The 19,126-nt window shown below is 31.3% G+C and overlaps 2 protein-coding genes across 21 annotated transcripts in view; one reads left to right on the forward strand and one right to left on the reverse strand.

Annotated features, from left to right (window-relative positions):
- The window catches only part of LOC105337762 (kinesin-like protein KIF28), a 32,674-nt gene extending 25,047 nt beyond the window's left edge, over window positions 1-7,627 (forward strand). For 5 of the 20 annotated variants that reach the window (XM_066078928.1, XM_066078929.1, XM_066078930.1 and 2 more), the window contains 8 exons: window positions 527-694; window positions 1,142-1,270; window positions 2,182-2,238; window positions 3,884-3,955; window positions 4,534-4,581; window positions 5,107-5,271; window positions 5,701-5,910; window positions 6,990-7,627. In XM_066078928.1, coding sequence (XP_065935000.1) covers window positions 527-694; window positions 1,142-1,270; window positions 2,182-2,238; window positions 3,884-3,955; window positions 4,534-4,581; window positions 5,107-5,271; window positions 5,701-5,910; window positions 6,990-7,082 — 942 coding nt within the window. In that variant the 3' untranslated portion in view covers window positions 7,083-7,627. The remainder of the gene's footprint in view (window positions 1-526; window positions 695-1,141; window positions 1,271-2,181; window positions 2,239-3,883; window positions 3,956-4,533; window positions 4,582-5,106; window positions 5,272-5,700; window positions 5,911-6,989) is intronic. The other 15 variants (XM_066078932.1, XM_066078935.1, XM_066078934.1 and 12 more) reach the window with 13 other exon arrangements.
- A 210-nt stretch (window positions 7,628-7,837) lies between these two features.
- LOC105337775 (complement receptor type 2) overlaps window positions 7,838-19,126 on the reverse strand; it is a 34,612-nt gene continuing 23,323 nt past the window's right edge. Inside the window, exons 13-16 of the mRNA XM_066078946.1 lie at window positions 13,990-14,223; window positions 12,405-12,593; window positions 11,760-11,936; window positions 7,838-9,459 (exon numbers count right to left, since the gene is read on the reverse strand). Coding sequence (XP_065935018.1) covers window positions 9,164-9,459; window positions 11,760-11,936; window positions 12,405-12,593; window positions 13,990-14,223 — 896 coding nt within the window. The 3' untranslated portion in view covers window positions 7,838-9,163. The remainder of the gene's footprint in view (window positions 9,460-11,759; window positions 11,937-12,404; window positions 12,594-13,989; window positions 14,224-19,126) is intronic.

Consider the following 19,126-nt stretch of genomic DNA (forward strand, 5'->3'; position numbering starts at 1 on the left):
TATTTGACATAAATGCAGGCCCACAAGAACAATGGTCAGGTTAAATAAGGGGCCATTTTGTTCTTTTTTATCTGTCCATCTGTGTTTTGTTTTAACCTTTTGCTGTACCCCTCATTTCTCACCAATCTGCCCTTTTCTTAAGAATATTAAGCTTTCATTATCTTTAATGTGAAAAAGCATGTACAGTGACCATAAAGGTAAACTCTAGGTCAACCACAAACCACTGGTGAGTTCAAGGATAAACTTTCAAGTCAAATCAACCTTCACATTAAGATGGGTTGCTTTGCTTTGCTCTGGCGGATGCAATTTAAACAAACTCATCTTTATCTTTTTCTTTTTTTATATTTTTTTGGAGAGAGAGAGTGAGAGAGGAGAAATAGATTTATAGCAAAAAAAAAAAATATATAATCTACAGTTAACTTTTAACTACATTTTCTTCAGAAGTTTTCTTATGGTTGGAAAAAAAATCATTAAAGAAATAAAAGTGTATCTATATTTTATACGCCTGAATATTTTTGTGGTGTAGGAATTGCGGCAGATGGAGAATATGGAGAATTCCACTGCCAATGCCAGTGGTAGACGCGCCACCATGTTTGGTAACGAGATTGCCTCGGACACGTCCCATCTGAAGACGGAGGTGGTTCTGTTACAAAGAAAGTATGAACGCCTTCAGCAAAAGGAACGCAGAATGCAGGTATTTAGAATCAATTCCTAAAATATTCACTGCTTTTCTACCATTACTGTGATAATTTGTAAGGAATACTGCTTTATTTATTATTATATATTACATTTATTGTGACAAGAGTACCAAAATACAAAAACATGTCTGGCTTATTCTATACAGACATTGTCGTCTCATTGGCCAAAGAAATGAAAAATAAGCAAATGTGATAATTGTCAGGGGAAGCAATGCTGATTCCAAATTAAAGCAAAATGATAATCTTATACATTTTTGTTTTGAAAAACATTGTCAAAAAGGAAAATAAATTTGTTACATAAATCATGGTGTACTTTGGTGTTTGCATTATTCATCGATGGAATGAAATTATTGTATAAATTTTGTTTGCTATAGAATGAAGTTATTATTGTACAAACATTGTTTGCTATAGAATGAAGTCATAAACTTTGTTTGCATTTATAGCAAATATGTGAGGAGTGGTCAAAGAAACCAGATGGAGAGAAGCAGTTTGAGCCATTCTACCGGGCAGTATCTGCTGTAGCTAATAGCACAGGAACTCGACTGAAGACTAGAGTTCAGATGCTCAACCAGGTATGTTCATTTTTTACAAGCAGAGTTTTTTCTTTGATATCTTAAAATCAGGAAGATTAATTGTTTTGTAATTTGATAATTTTTCATTTTAAAGATAATTTTTCTCTTTCTTGTTGATTGAAATAGTTATGGCCATGCCAATACTTTTTTTTTCTAAGATGGAGGATGATTTAATCAGTATTTACAATTTATAGATAGTGAATTGTCATTCAGATTTGGCTTTATTTAGCTTTTTGTACAACGATGAAGTAATCATCATTGTGGGGTTTTTTAATGAAGCAAAGAGATAAATTTGATTTTGATATATAGTTATTAATTAAAGGTATATGTTGGGGAAGTCATGCAAACAGAAAGAATATGATTATGCATGGACACAAGTTTCCCCCAAAAATGAATATTTTTACCAGATTAATGATTAACTATAGTTGTACATATCATTCATACACAACATAAAGTTGATTATACAGTATAAAGCTCTTGAACAATTTTTAAAGTCATTGGTATTTATGATGAATTGCTGATATCAGTATACCCTTGTAAGTCATACTGTTTAATAGCAAAATACTACCAATAGATTATAAAGCTTTGGTACATGTATTTGCATGAAAAAGAACATGTTTGAGGGAAAAGATAAAATGTATATAATTTCAATTATTTTAAAACCATTTTGATTTCAGAAATGTTTTAGCAAAAAAAAAAATGAATAAGGAACAATATCTTTTTATTCTATAAAATATTTCTTTTGATATAACTTGTAATATGCCATACATGTATTAACAAATTAGTGAATAATGCTTCAATACTGCACTTTGAATTTTAAAGATTTTGTGTGTTTTTCATCTTTTTTTATCCTTGTTCATGTAATAGTTCTGAACATCTTTTGAAATAACATGTCTTGAATTTCCTTCCAGATGCTAAAGTTACAAAAAACTGTTGCACTGCCAAGTTACAAAGATAACTCTAGCCCAGTAAGACTGTTAGCGCACAGCATCTTAATTAACAAAGAGAATAGCTTACTTTGATTTTCTTGGTCTAAACAAGCAATATAACAAAATTATTCTTTGCCTGTCAACATACACTTCAATCTATACTTTCTAACAGAGAGAGAGAGAGAGAGAGAGAGAGAGAGAGAGAGAGAGAGAGAGAGCATTTTCAGTTTTGCAGAAATTTCAGATTTGTTGCTATTCTGGTTGGAGCTATTTGTGTTCAATTTTAAATGCTTAAAATTGTACAGCAAAGTCTTGACTTATTTCTAATATCCTTGTTTGTTTTTAGAAAAGACAGGACACATTATTAAACCAAAAACATCATTGTTCAAATTAGTTGTATCTGCTTTTTCAAAAAGGAAAAAAAGCCAAAAAATCTGCCTCAATAACTGGAACATTTATACAATATAGTTGTAAATTCATAAATGAGAAAATAATATCAAATAAAAAATGTCTAATATAAAATTAGGATTAATTAATTACACATGGTTTATCACAATTTGGTATAATTTCCATCATTTTGAATGAATAATTGATGAAAAGCAAACTTGAACAGCTGAGTTTATATGTTTACTCTGAAAAAATGCTGACACAATATTATCAAGTTCAAAGTTTGTAAAGGAGTTTTATTTTAAATGGGAAAAAATATTAATTACTCAGTTTATTTCCTCAAAGCATCAAAATTAATTGCAATTATAATACATAGTTTTTATGTTATGCATTATATAATCATATAATAAGTCACAGAAAATGAACTTTAAGATCAAGATCTAGTAAATGAAAGGTGCCTACAGGTTTATGAAATTCAATATATCAATTCTTTTAATGATGCTTCATAACAATATCTTTGTTTCATAGGGTGTACCGGGGCTTAAATGTTTAATAAACACGATGAAAAATCTTGTTTTGAAACAACCATCTTCTATGAAATATGAAGGATAAAAGTAACAAATCTCGGAGTTGTGCCCATTTTTAACTAATGAAATGTATCTAGAATGCCTACAGTCTCTCCGAAAACGGCATTAAACAAGCTCTTGACCTCCTCTTTAAAATGATGTCAAATTGAATATGGTACCGGGACTACTTTTCCCGTGATTAAATATAGATTGTCAAAATATTGTTTTATTTTCTAAATAATTCTTTTAAAGCCGTAAAAAACGGGAAATAAATCAAATCAATTATGACGTCATAATGATTCTAGATAGCACCAAAAAGACACTCTGGAATCATTTACTAGATCTTGACCTTAAACTTGTTTTTCAGCAAAATTGTAAAAAAAAAAAATAATTTATTGTTAATACCTTGATTGAAGGGTCTGACAATGGTCCTTGTGCTATATGGACAGTTTTCTGTTAAGTACTAAACTCAACAGAATAAGGAAAGAATAAGGAAATCCAGCTTAACTTAATTGATATTCCATCTTGGAATTTAATAATGCTTGCGTTGGCTTATTTTCTGCTAGACAAAATTATCTGTTTTTCTTAGCTTAAAAAGTAATAACACATTTCTTTTTATTGCAATAAATTTCTTGTATTTTAATAAAACCACAATGATAATCTTCAAAATGATGTTGGATATTGAATGGTAGATAAGATCATAAACACTATTAATGTTGTTTTGAATTCAGATGTTACGATTGCAAAAAGAAGCTCCAGGTTTGCAAAGACAAAAAACAATGGACCCCAGCATGCTATCACAGGTTTACATTTATTTTTCAATGAAAAACACATCTCTTTGCAGTCTCATGCCTATAGTTTTGGTTCAGGACTAATCTTTCAGAGGCATCAAAGCACATTTTTGTATATATATTAACCACCACAAACCCAATTGCAGTGTATAATTTCTATTTTGTGCGTACACGTCATTTGGAACACCAATGTAGTATAACTTTCACTGTAAGAGCTCCATTGGTATATTTTATACCATAAGCTTCCACACGTTATTAATTGTGTGTGTTGGTTTGAGTTCATGCTCTAAACTATAAAGATCCGTGTCTTCTTCACATTGTAATAGCATACCATGATTCATTTCTGCATATTCCATACCATGATTCATTTCTGCATATTCCAGATCAAATACATTTTTCTTGATTAACTTGATTTATTGATATATTACCTTTTTCCCAACATTTTTTTGCCACATGGTCATGAGAATCATCTAAATAACAAGAGCAGTGCAATACGTCTTGGGCCTTTAGCTGTCTGGAGTTCCGTTAGATATATGTAATAATGTATGTGGAATTAATTGATTCTGTTTCCTATGTAAACGTTCAAACAGGTTTTACAAGGGCAAAAGTACGTGAGACAAATGGCCCTGGATAAAAGCGTAAGCTCATCAATAACGTTCATTTCTTCTCACTTCTAAGCTATGTTTTCCACTGAAAGTTAACAAAGAATATCATTGAACTAAATTGGTTAAAAACTTTATCATAAATAATGGTTTAATACATGTATATTAATGTTTTGATTATTATGATAACTGCAATTATCCTTATGCATAAAGTTCTTTGTTGACTTTCATGTATCTTATGTCCATGCGACTTTACAACAGCATGATATATAACAATCATAGTATATTGCATGCATTTCCAGGTAAGTGGGATATGTACAGTGTAGTCAGGTTCCCTTAGTTACACCCAATAATGTAATACCCAACTCATCTTTAAACCTCTCCAATTATACTGGTATCTTTAACCTCCAATCCAACTTGCTATTATTTCTTTAACTATTTGGACTTATAGTGCATGATGCATGTAGTTAGCCAAAATATCAGGTAATTACTCCTGACCAGCAGTCTAAGGATGGAATTCTCTCGATCGGTCTCTCTGATTGTGTCGTCTGCTTTTTCCAGGATGGTAAACATGCCGGGGACGGGGACACGATAAGTTTATTTATCTTTGATGAAAATGAGCACGAGTTGGCGCAGGAAGCCAGTCAAAATAACGGCGTTGTCGACTACCATAAAGTCGCTCATCACCATTACCCGGACCTACAGCTTAGCAAAGCCAAAACTGACGTAAGATACCACGTCATTTCCGGAGTTACACACACAGAGAATGCCTTGTCAAGCTTTCATGGCTCGCCACCCTCTTTTTGTTGTACCATATATATCAATCCTTTGTTTGGTATTGTTAGGTCAAATTATTTGCATGAGTTCTTAGATTTTTTTGTTGTTGTCGTTTTTCATGTATGATGACTTTTACTTCTTTTAATTATATTTTCCACAAGTTGCTTAAAATCAATAACTAAAATTAAAGCAGTTTTAGTGAAAGCAAGATTTAAATAAATATGGTTAAAGAGTATATCACTGCACTAGGCTATAATAGGACAACTTCCTTGGACATTTATGGAAAACTATATTAGATGAAAAAATCATTGATAAATTTTTTCATAGTGATAGAAGCTAAACATGTAAGTCAAATCGAGGCTGCTGTTATTTTTCCAGTCTGTGATAGAAGAAAAGGATGGTACTCAAGGAGACCAAGATTCGTTTGGCTCTGTAGACTTGGAGCCCTATATGAACGCAGACCCCGAAGATTCTGCCGACCGCAGTAAAAGATTCACACAAAATGGCAACAGGACAGGTCTTCTCTCTGATATTAACACCAAGAGAGAGGTTATAAAACCTGCGCGAAACGCCGTTAGCGAGTATTCAGTGAGTCCATATTCCTGTCCCCTCAGAGTCTGCTTATCTCCCTTAGCTTCATTAATTTCGTTGAATTTTTTTCCTGATTTTAGCAATTTTTTTAAATTGCGACTCATCAACAATAAACAGATTTTGGATAAAAGAGACGATTTAAGCACTGTGAAGTGTTGCGAAGATTTTGTTTTATTTTTCGTTATTTTTAGCTAGTTGTAGCCAATTTAATGTGATTTTTGTTTTTTGTTTTTGTTTAATTTAAAATATTAGCATTTATTAAAATTCTAATTTGTTTATTTTAGTGAAGATAATGATGCGTTATCTGAATATAAAAAAGCTTTTCACAATAAAATACCAGTAAAACAGGTATGTGTATTTAGCTCAATACTTCTCAAGATCTACGAAAGACTGCGTTTCATGTGCAACCCGACTGATGAATTTTTTTGATGCAGTACCACTAAACCTTTAGAAGTAAGTCCAAGCCCCAATAATATTTTGTAGGCCATAAAGGATAAACCTTATGGCTTATCAGAAAGTTGCAGGTTAATGGCGGCATGAGTATTCTCTGTGGCAATGTAACCAAATGAATGCGTGGACATCTTGCAAGTCAGACTGGCATCCTTTTTTTGTTGGCTTGTATTATAAACGGCATGTCTCAATGTACATATACTCCATACTCGTTACTGGGAAATGCATGTACGTCGATGTGGTTGCCACGTACTCTCTAGCTTGTTCACTATCATTTATTAACGAATAAAACTAACATTTCGTTTTCCGGAGAGTTAAAGTTGATAAAGTAGGTTTTGAAATTTTGTTTTATTAATGCACATTCTTATGTTTTCCTTTTGGTTTATGTTTTAGATATCAATTTTAGATATAAAATATTATTTGAAGCGTAAATGCTTTTGTTTATTTGTATGTAATTCTTTTTGCAGTAATTTTCATTATAAATTGCTTGTCAAATTTGATCAAGATACTGTAATTAAAAATATTGTTAAAATATTGAAATCAATAATTGATAAATTCATGGATTTTTTTTTCACAAAATGCCTCAAAATTCAACAAGTATATTCTTTTTTTTCCCGAATGATCAGGCAAATAAAAAGACGCCATCAAAGTCCAATGGAAAACGACCAAGTTCGGCAGACAACAACAAGACGGAAAGCTCAGCTTGTGTAGTACAGTGAACGCCACTTCTGTTTCCATGGTGATATTCTATTAACCTGCATATCGAAGGACATTGAAATATGAATGAGATTTTGATTTTTAATTTAAACAATTATGGATCTGTTTTAAAACTATCTGTGATAAAGAGGGGGCGAAGGAGATAATATATTTTTTTTGATATAGAAACATACCTTGAGAAGTATCGTTATACATTATACTTTTTCTGTTTTTGTTCCTTTTTCCTATACACATTTTACAAAGATCAGTGTGACGCGTGTTATAAACGAATTTATACACTGTTGTAAAGACTCTCAAACCGTCCAAAAGGACTATAGTCCTGCTGTTTTTGTTTGCCATTTTCCAGATTTTGTCATCGTTTCACTATTTCATTATGCAATTGAATTTAATGTTTAATATTTGTATTGTCTCCCTGACATCTTTCTTTCAGTCCCGTCCGTTTGAATGCAATATCTAATTCCACTTTCTATATTTTTTGTATTCATTTCTCAACCTATTTTGGTAAAATATGTATAATTTCATTATGAGATAAAGTTAAATATAACTCTGTAAGCGTTATTTTCTTTTGGTATTTTACTCATGAGTAAGTAGTTGGAGTTGGTGGTACATGTATATAGTTACTTATAGTGGTATTGTCCTCAGTAGTCTGTTTTCGAATAACACTTCATTGTTTATCCATTTCCTATGTAATTTGTGGCATATATTTTAATGAGACATGCAAGATTTTTAGATTTAGTTTATTTTATTTTTTTTTATTGAAGTACACAATTTCTACAAAATATGAAATATGAACATTAAGTATTTGAGCCGACTTTTGGAAAGTACCTGCTATTAATATGATGCAATAAATTATTAACTACGTCTAAAATAGATCATGATAATCCAAAGTTTATTATCATATGAAAATTAAAAATAAAATTCGGAAATTGTCATATTTTTACTTCCCGACTTCGAACAGCCTTGTTTAATGTTCACTGAATTTTAAACTTTCCTTATAACAACGTCTTGTGGTTTTAATTATCACACTGTATACATTTAATTTATTTCATTTGTCGCATTTTATACACTGAAAATGGGAAACATTTTTTTTTAATAAGCTCCGAAATTTTTCTCAAAAATACGATAATTGAAGTCTATTATCAAATAATAATATCAAATAAAATACAAAAGATAAATGTATACACACACAAAGCTTTGACAGTAAAAAGAAATAGCATCTGTATACAATAAATTTTATCAACATGTAAAATGTGATCAGATGAGAATACTTGTTGTAAGAACCAGCTAGTTCCAAATATCACAAATTGCATTCATTCAAATTCATTATGATAAAACATACATTTTTTTGATTGTACATAGTCAATGTATGATAATACACAAATGGTTGAGAAACAAGTTATTACAACTAACTAGTCCCTCAGTATGATTATTAACAAGCGCCTTTTCTAAAATTTATTAATTCGGTATGCCTTGATAATTTTTGGAATGACACCTTCACCATTCTCGAGACAGTCCTGTATAATTCACGACTAGAAATTTTGCCCCAAACTCTGTCCTCGTTAAAGTTAAAATTGGAAAATGTGTGACTTTCGTTTGCTTTAATTATGCAGCTCAATTTTTATATAGTATCTTACTAATTCTAAACTAAAATCTGCATTTCTTACCCCTACAAAGCAATTTTCTAAAACTTGTACAGCAGGTTGTATGTGTTTGGATATTGTGTAAATTTCCACTCATTATCCTTTGGAAAGATTGATGCGGATGCGGAAAAGTGTATGTTGTTAGTGCTTCAAGCCCACCAGATAAATACGTTGTTGGAATGACCAAAGTAAAAACCAAAACAAAACCACATTTATCATTTCATTGCAATCGAAGGCTTTCAACAAGCGTAGAGCATATGTCAAAACACTTTTTTAGATAAAAATTTCGATTCGTCCACCGAATACCAAACACAGGCAACTACTCAGACTTTGTCTGCGTTTACGCAAAACGAACAACTATCCCATGGATTATGATAAACAGCTCCAAAATCACTGCATTTCGGTTTCATTTTGATCGGCTGATTATCGGACTATTTCAAGTCTTAACTTCTTGGTCTGCAACAAGACAATATGTGGCGGAGTGCTCTTATCAAGTCTGGAACAATGATACAGCCAGCCATAACCATGAGTACCACAACCCAGACAGCACCGGAAGCATTGGCGGAAGGTCGGAAATCCTTCACGGAGATCTTCTTTCTTAAAGCCGCAGAGGTTTGGTTCTTTAATACTTTCAGTTCTTTCTTCATTTGCTCCATTTCCTGGGCGAGTTTTTCGTCGTTTATATCTGTGTATTTAGGTATGTGGACCATGCCACAAGGGCACTTGCACTCGCGTATAACTGTTTAAAATAAGAAGATGGGTTGATAGAGCACATGCCCATTTGGTTTAGTCGTAAAATACAATTTCAGATTTCTTTTTTCCAAATAAAATCGATTTGATAATGTTATAATACAAGTTTGCTAAAGCACAATTTCTAACTATAATCAGTTTTGAATATTTTAACAATTAATAAAGAATACTAGTATTACTTTAAGTTTACTTACTTACTTAAGTTACTTTGGTTGTATCGAACCTATTCAACAGCCTAAAAAGCCCACTAGATATATTAGGTTATCTAAGGTCTGGTGCTCTAACCATTGAGCCATTCCAGTCACAACAAAGTGTGTTTTTTAAACGCTTAATGTGACATTGTCTACGAACTGGACTTGTATTATTTTTCTATAACCTTTAATTGTTGGGAAACAAAATGTTATTTTATTTATATTTACTGTATTGGGTCATCTCTCCACGTTTTTGTTGATTAAAACCGGTTTGCTTAACATACATGTAAAAGCGTATTAAGACCATGACAAAAATATGGAGCACAGACCTACTCTATCAGAAAGGCATCGAAGCTCTGAAACTGACACTATTAGGAGGTTTTGATACCCATACGCCTATTAAAATCAACGTATTCTAAGTATTTAACATAAACAAATTGAACTAGTTTTACTAATCAACCTTATTTCCAAACGAATTCGGTGAAAATATTAAACAACGTTAAATTCTTCAGACAATTCACTACTGATGTCATTGCTTTACTTTCCCCAGACTTTCTTGTAACCGACTTCGGATAATGAAGTATGTTAAATTCATGCACAGATCGAGGATCACCATTTTTAATGTAAACAAACTGTACCACTTCTTTTCTTGTTCAATTTTGTATGTACTAAGTCCGAAAGTTTTCTTAGTTGCTTTTCTTAACCTATTCTATAAAATTGATATCAAAAAGCAACTGCATGGCAGAATACAAAGAGAAGCAGGCAGGGATGAAAATCTAAACTGAATTTGATTATATACACAAACATGCATTTTTTAAATTTTAGTTGAAAGCCAGAGAGTGGGTGTATCTTGCGTCGTATCTCTTCTCTAAATTTGATATTTATGTCAGATTTCAATATATAATTTTTATCACTGTCCAAAATGAAAATTTCAGATTTAAGACTGTCAACTAGCCCCATCCCCCTAATTCAACTTTCCCGTTTTATGCATACATCATTTATCCATATAGACGTTAACACAATTTGTTCTTGGGTCACAAATTAATTTATAAGGTTTACAACCTATCTGTCGTGGTATAAATTAATCTTAAACGTGTATGCATATTTATTTGCATTTCTTAAACCAAAGCTGTCATGCATCCAAAGTATCTGCCCGGTTGATTTCATGTACATGTAACGCCCTACAGTTTCAGCGATGATGTTAATTAGTGAACCCACGTTTTTTCCGCATCCCGTTCTCTAAAGTTCTTTCCATCAACACGTTAATCGCGTCATATTAGCACATTTTATTTCTTAGCTTTTTTTGTATTAACCAAAGATAACCAATCCAAAGTATCTGCCAACGATGCATAGTGAACTCGTCCTACGTACATCTCCGCCATGACGTTAATTAGTCGACACGCGTTTTTGGTTTCCCCGTTCTGGGAAGTTCTATCCATCAAATCTAAAATCGCGCATTCAAGAAACGAATTGGATCATTTATTCAACATTTGTCATATCGCAATTTCTATGTATACCCTAAATAAGTTTTAAATAGATATATTCACTCTTTACGTAATCATTCAAAATCAATTCATCGCAAGTATATATTTTTAAGCCAATTTCCAATTACTTCTAAAGATCCGCGAAGGCGTGTCCACCACCTTACTCTCTCTTGGCTGGTTTAACGAAAATGAAAGTAGGATTTTAATTTTACATTAATTACTTATCCGGTAAATTTCAATTATATAGCTTAGGGGCATCAACTCACATGTGGTATAAGCAGTTACCCTGGCACAGGCATTTCGTAGTTTATTGGCAAGATGGCTTAATTTATAAGTATAGATTTTTTTAAAGACAAAAATAAAAAAAAAAAAGTAAATAAATTTGTGTTGTTCCATATTATTTATAATACATACTACATTCAGAAAAGATTATTATTTAAATTTTATCCCTTCTTTTTTTTTTAATGAAAAAAGAAACAATCTGCTACATTATAATAAACCCTCATTTTAGTGGAGATTGTGGCAAATGCAAATGCATTCAATATAATAAAAATATTAATCGCAAATAGCAATATTTCTCCCAAAATGATTTTTATGTAGCTTGAATAACTTACATGTGCAAACAGGTGCGACTCCGCTCCACTCTCCTGAAGATAAGCACTCCCGCTGTAAACTTCCGTTCGTGTGCTGGAATCCGGCGTTGCAGGCAAAATGAGCAGTTCCATTCAGATACCTATTTATACTTAACAACGTGCTATTTTGGGGTGTGTTAGGATCCTGACAAACTTCCTCTACAATAAACGATACAAGTTTATATATAACATAAATAAAATTTAAACTCGTTTAACTCTATTTCTCTGTTTACATTTATCAATTACAATGTATTCATGTCATAATTTAAGCCACATTTTTCTACTTTATAAATTACCATTAATTCCTTAAAACTGAACTCCTTATCATAATATTCTTCCTTAATTTCCAACATATGAAAATGTATTGTCCTTTCTAGCATATTTTTGATACCTTAGATACAGTTTTTAGTTTTCAGTAATCAAAGTCATATTGCAGATACTAACTAAGGTAAAAATTTGTGGCTTTTACTTATTAACAATATTTAATTGTCAATGGGTCCATTAATTTGTCATTGATTCATTGACAATTGAAATTGATAATTAGTAAAAGACATGTCAAAAAGGATAGTATACTCAATTTTTTTTTCACAATATTAATTATATACAAAAAGGCTATCTGAAGCGTACCCAAACAATTTGGCTGTGTCCCGTTCCATGTTCCATCTATCTGACAGAGAAGGGAATTAGAACCATTTATCTGAAATCCTGGGTTACAGGAAAATGTGGCAGTAGTGTGTACTGAAATTCCCATGGAGTTTGAAAGGTTTGTTGACAAGGCAAAGATAGACACTGTTGTCAGCGGCTCACAAAAGATTTCTGCAAAGTCAAATGGTAAATGAATTGCTCATGTATTGGGTTTGTTAGACAGGCTGGAACTAATATACTTTCGTATTTTCTTCGTTTTTTCTAAATATAGCTCTACTAAAGGTATTCGTTAATACACATAGCCACATGGTTCAAACAATTATATAACTTTAATATTAAATATGAACATGATAATCTCATGTACCTGGATTGAATGTATTTCTTTTCTTTGTTCATTTTTAAGCGTGCCAACAATATTATAACCAGCATTGTTGTCATAATCACAGTCAAATTACAAATTGAATGTTTTTAAAAAAAAATATGGTCCCTTCATATACATGTAGCAATATTAAACATGATACATGTATATTTTAAATTAAAATGTGTGTTTAATGATTATGGATATTGTGTTACATATGTACCAGTCAAGAATGAGCTGAATACTACTTCCTTTAACCTTCTTTGGGCAATCAACTCCTTAAAGTTGCTTGATCTGAATCAATATCAATTTTTGGGGGTTGATTCTATCTCCTATGCAGCATCTTCTCAAGCCACGGGGTTTGTGTCCATTCTATTTCTTTGTGAAAATAGAATGGACACAAAACCCGTGGCTTGAGACGATGCCTATTCAGTTTCTTTGGAAAACCGGAAGTGAAACAGTGTTTGGACCTATGCACAAATCATACCCGATGAGACTTAGTACTTGAAATTTATCGATAAGTTCGATGTAATGTATTCAGAAGTATTGTTTTTCAAAGAAAATTATCTATAAATAGCCAGAAAACAGTCAGATTTTAAATGGTACGAACAATTCAGATAATTTTGTGGTCGTATGCATTCGGAATACCAGAATATATTAAACTCTAGCATAGGAATAGTTCCTACGCCAGAGTCCATTGTAGTCTTACTCAATCAGACGCTCGGCTGTCTCCGTTAATCTCCGACAAGCAGAGAGTCTCTTGTCGGAGATTTACGGAGACAGCCGAGCATCTGGTTGAAAGAGACAAGAGTTTAATTGCTCGGATCCTTAAATATCCAGAAAAATTTCCATTACTGATACATTCAGTAGTTTGATATATTAATTCTATCTAAAAATTTTACAGAACATGATTCCTATGGGGTTTTATCAGAATTCTTGACTGAAAACCCCCAAAATTCACACCGGTGTTAGAAATAAAACATGCGTAATTCTAATACAACTTAAAAACTATTTGGCATTCGAAATTACATATCATTGATTCTAAACCAAAATATAATCCATAAAATCAATTCCCATCAGTACTTCCGTACTTTGATTAAGTACCAGTGAACCTTGTTTAATTTCCAATAATCAAATGATTGAAAACTCTTAGAGTTGGCAAGAACAAGTTGGGTATATTTGGATTTTTTTTGTCTTTTAAGAATTTACCATCACATATGGCAGGATCTCCACTCCATGTACCATTACTTAAACAGGTGCGGGTCAAATCGCCCCCAGAATGGTTGAAACCCGGAACACAGGAGTAGATGGCTTCACTACCAGTGTAGTAGGTTTGTTGAGTTCCGGTTCCGTTGGTGGAGAAAGGTTCACTTCCATTGGAGCTTGGTGGGTAAACAGCAATTCCAACATTGTCCGGTAAAGTCAACGCTGGACAGGTAATCACTGTTGTAAGATTAGGTAAAACATCTCAAAAATAACCATGATTATTGAGTAATTTTAACGCAAAAACTTTTAATTAAATAGTAATTTTTCACTGCAAACTGTAAAAATACACCAATAATATCAAAATATATGAAAAAGAGGGTGCAGATAAAAAAAATTGGAACCCATTATATGTATAATAAGACATCTGTAAAAACGGAAATCTTTGCGATCCGATTTACCATTTACAAACAAAAAAATTATTTTGTGTGATCTAACATACACACACAACCAATCCAGTTCATGCAAAAAATAATTGATACATATCATTCCTAATCCAAATTTAAATTTGTTTATAGTTAAGACTTTATTAATCAAATTTTTAATTCGTTTACTTTTCTAATATTGATTCTATAACACTGTGCGGTTGTAAAACAGAATAATGTCCCCCGTAGAATAATGACTGGGGTTCATTTTTTGAGGTAGAATAATGCATATTATTGGTAAACATTGCCTTATTATTTTTTTACATTAAAATATTTGGAACAATTCTGCATACCGGGGCGTTTTGTTCAAATCTCATAGAATATCGTATTTCAATTTCTCATAGCATTCAAATATCATAGCATTGTATTAAAATCTCATTGCATATCATTGAAATTGCATTCCCTAACAAAGCAAAAAATTGAAAAATATATGCATGAAATGACCGTACATAAAAGCCAATATTGGTCTCTGTTTTGTAACTCATATTTCAAAAAAGAGTCTTTGTATATCCATCAAACAAAACATTTGTGTTTCGAGGAACCTTAATTAAATCGAAATATTAAAGGGCTAAATGGTTATGGCCTTTTCTAGGCTATTTAAATCTTCTATGAAAAAGACATAGGAAACTGATTAATTTTAAAGCTAAAATTTAAGTTTAAGAAGATGTGATGGTTAAATGGTTGACCACCTAGCCTTCATAAGAACTCTGTCTAAGATAATACACTATATTTCAGTCCGTTCCTACACAGTGATCACAGATGCAGTTATATTTAATTTTACATAAAATTGCTATTAAAAATTTGCTTACGTAAAGAATAAAATCTTTAATAAGAACTACATGTAAATGCCTTTTTGCCTCATCAACTATTTTAGAAATAATTTTTTTGTTTAAAATCTATTTAATATATATTGTTTCAGTCAGGTTCTCTTTACACAATTGCTTTGAAAAAATAAAGTTTTATGACGGATCATCTAATACACATTAAACAAATGTTTAGAATATCGATGTGTATGTAATACGTAAACGAAAACAAAATTAACGTAAAATGATATTTTCAAAAAATATAACCTTTCTCCGGAAAATGTAAATAAGAAGAATTCATTTTCCTAAGCTACCTGCCTCCTTAGTCTTTTTCACGAAAATATATGTCATTCTTCGATTGGCAATTTTTTCACCAATTAATATTGCTCATATTATTACAACAGTTATATTACTTTCATGATTATTGTTCGTTAAGTATGACAGAATTTCCTCTGAGAGAGAATGTTCATTATTTATTGTGTATGAATGTGTTGTTCTTTTCTTTCCTTTTTGAAGTTACGAAATGGTCATGCAACACGTGCAGATTTCTTTACGCACTCTTGTAGACCTGGGCTATATGTTACGTTTACAAATGTGAAGTCCCGATAAAATATAGTCCAGAAAGCTGTGCACATATTTTGTAAATCAAAAATCTTTTTTAAATGATAAAGCTATAGAAAACGCTCTAGAGTACTATTCATGTTAAAGTAACAAGTACAGTTCAGCAGATTTCTACACTAATGCAGCGCCATTTCCCTGCCATATGTCGGAGAGAGAAGAGATCTATATGTAACTGTTAACAATCATTTGTGTCCATGTAAGCTTTATGTGGCAACGCACTTTGAAAAAATTGCACATTTTGAAAAAAAAAAAAATTCAAAGTACGTTAAATTTGGGACCAAATCATCGCACTTTGAAAAAAAAAATAAAGTGCGTTTTGAAGGTACATCAAAATTTTTCAGTATCGAAACTGTTAACGCACTTTGAAAAGATATGTATCGATCACAAATTTTGGAATTGAATTTTTAATTTGTTGATAGTATGATGTTTTGTTAACACTAGTGAATCTCATTTACCGTCTTTGAGAACGGGGATGGGGATAGGGTTAACCAAAGATACAGGTCAATTTTGCAGTGTATCTTTTAATTGATTACAGAAAAAAAGTCCCTTACCACTCTTTTTATTCCAAAACATATGATATTCAGCAACTTTAAATAAACGTTAAACATCGGAAAAAGAAATACGCTTTGTTGTAAGTTAAGTACAGTGATATTGAAAAAACGAGCTGGCCAAACAATAATTTCTCCAATGTTATATATATTAAAGAATCTGTAAGTGTTTCAATATAAAACCTCTTTTCATATTCTAATCAAATCACTTCAATATAAAAAAAAAAATACATTAACAAACATTTTTAAATTATTATAACCTAAAATTATGCATTAGGCTGTGGGTTTTTTCTCTCGCACGAATCTTTTAAATAATCATATTGTCTTTGATAAACGTAACTAACGTATCCTTTTTTTACATCATGTTTGTTTAAAGCACATGGAATTAACCAGTTGAAATATGTTAAACATTGATCTCTGTTATCAATATATATCAATCATATTCGTTCTGACATAGCCCAAATATACCAGATATGAAGTAAAACTTGCTACGTACTTAAAAAAGGAAAATGCAGTTGCAAAGACATGCAGTTAATGCCATATTTGGATAATTCAAGTCTCACGAATAGTTCTTATGTGTAAATTGCCAATATTGTCTTATGAGAAATGAGAAAATTTCTAATCGAGAAACTGTTTATCAAGCTAACTGAGAATATAATGGGTTCTTATTTAAATACATCACATTGAGTTAAACAAGGTTAAAACAATCATTTATTGTATATAAAAGTATCAATTATTTTGACTAGACCCTGAACATATTTTTTTCAAAGTGCGTTAATATCGACGCACTTTGAATTTTTTTTTAAAGTTCGTTGACTTGGTCCCCAAATTAACGCACTATGAACATTTTTTTCGAAGTTTGTTATTTTTTCAAAGTGTGTTGTAACAGTCACGGTCCAGTATACGTAGTTATAGTCTGAAGGTTTATTATCCTGAATGTCCAATTATCCAAAAGTTCAAAACTTCGTCGGTTCATTTGTTTGGAGGTTTATATATATAAATTCAAAAGGTTCAGTAGCCAGAAAATCCATAAAGTGTGTAAATTCCTAAAGTTTTGAACCAAAATATCCTGACTATAGGGTATCATTCTACGAAACTACACAATACTATATTTAGTTTTGTGTGGACAAACTGTGGATTGCTATTTTTAGATTATGTCAAACCCCTGATATGGAAACTAATTATTTTGCCCATATTCACAAAGAACATATTTTAAAACTTCCAGGCCTAGCAATGAGCTCGAAGTTGATAAACCTTCTATGATTGTGTTATGCTGTAATAAGTTATGTACAAATTCATTTTGGTAAAGAGGAAGATGTTTTGAATAAAAAAAAATGTACTACATGTAGTTTGTAATTGAAATATTATATCATATGAAAATGCATCATAATTGGTAAAATGAAGATTTTCAATCTTATACATGTATTTAATTTCCTTAGCAAATATTTATTCATAAGTTGCCGATGGTATTTTTTACGTATAAAATTGACTTTATTGAATTTGACTTCGTTCAAACTGTAAAGTCTACGCTGTATGAAAATGCAACACTGATTTTAAATTGCTTTAATATTAAGATTTCATATTTATGTAAGGAATCACAAAATCGAAAGAAAACATGTGAAATGATCAATGTCTGGAATTCTGTTTTTATCCAAATCGCATACAGTCTTCCAATATACTAGAAATATTTTTTTTAATGATTTAAAATTCCGAGAATTTTTTCATTACAGTCATCTGCATCATATGTGATCATTTTGATTCATTTACACGGACTGGTGCAATTAAAATTAATTTTTCATAAAGAAAACACATTTTCGTTTCACTTACAGTTTAGGGAATTATTTTATTGCAATTTCCAGCATCAATTTCGATTGATCAACATAGGATGGCACATTTTAAATGCATATTTTATACAGAAAAAAAATACTTTGTTTTCCTCAAAATTCAGATAACTCTTTTAGTGTCATTTCCTATACTAATTTTGATTGATTTACACGGAATGTTACATTATAAAATGAATATTTTATACAGAAAACACATTTTTGTTCTGCTTAAAATTCAGAGAACTCTTTTATTGCAACTCCCTGCAACAATTTGGAATAAATTACACGGAATGGAACATTATGAAATGAATATTTTATGCCAAAAATATTATGTTTCACTTAAACTTCTGAGATTTGTTAATTGCAACCTCCTGCAAAAATTTAAATGATTTCACGGAAAAGTACATACTACATGAAATTATGTAAAAATTTAGAAATAATTCATTGCAATTCTCTGCATCCTTTTGATTTAAATGGAATGGACTTCGTTCGTTGAAATCATCATCCTTCATCGATTGTGGTTCATGTTGATTAATTTTCACGAACTAGTAACAGTTTTAAACTGATATCTTATATATTACATGTAGATGTTTACAGGCAATCAAACGTAGCTGTGCTAATTAGTCACCCCTAACATTGCTTGACATTCCAGTTATCATTCACGACATTCAGTGGGATGGATAACACAGGCTCACCCTGTCATCATGACTTGAATTTAAATGACATTTAACATAATTACATCAACCAAAACGAATCAGTAAATATTGAACCGGAACCGGAAAAGAATGACGACAATTTCATATTTAAATTTTAATATTGTAAATTCAAGCGCTTTAGATTTCAAGAAATAAGAAAACATCCTT

Source organism: Magallana gigas, chromosome 3 (genome assembly GCF_963853765.1).
Source record: "Magallana gigas chromosome 3, xbMagGiga1.1, whole genome shotgun sequence".
Lineage (NCBI taxonomy): Eukaryota > Metazoa > Mollusca > Bivalvia > Ostreida > Ostreidae > Magallana > Magallana gigas.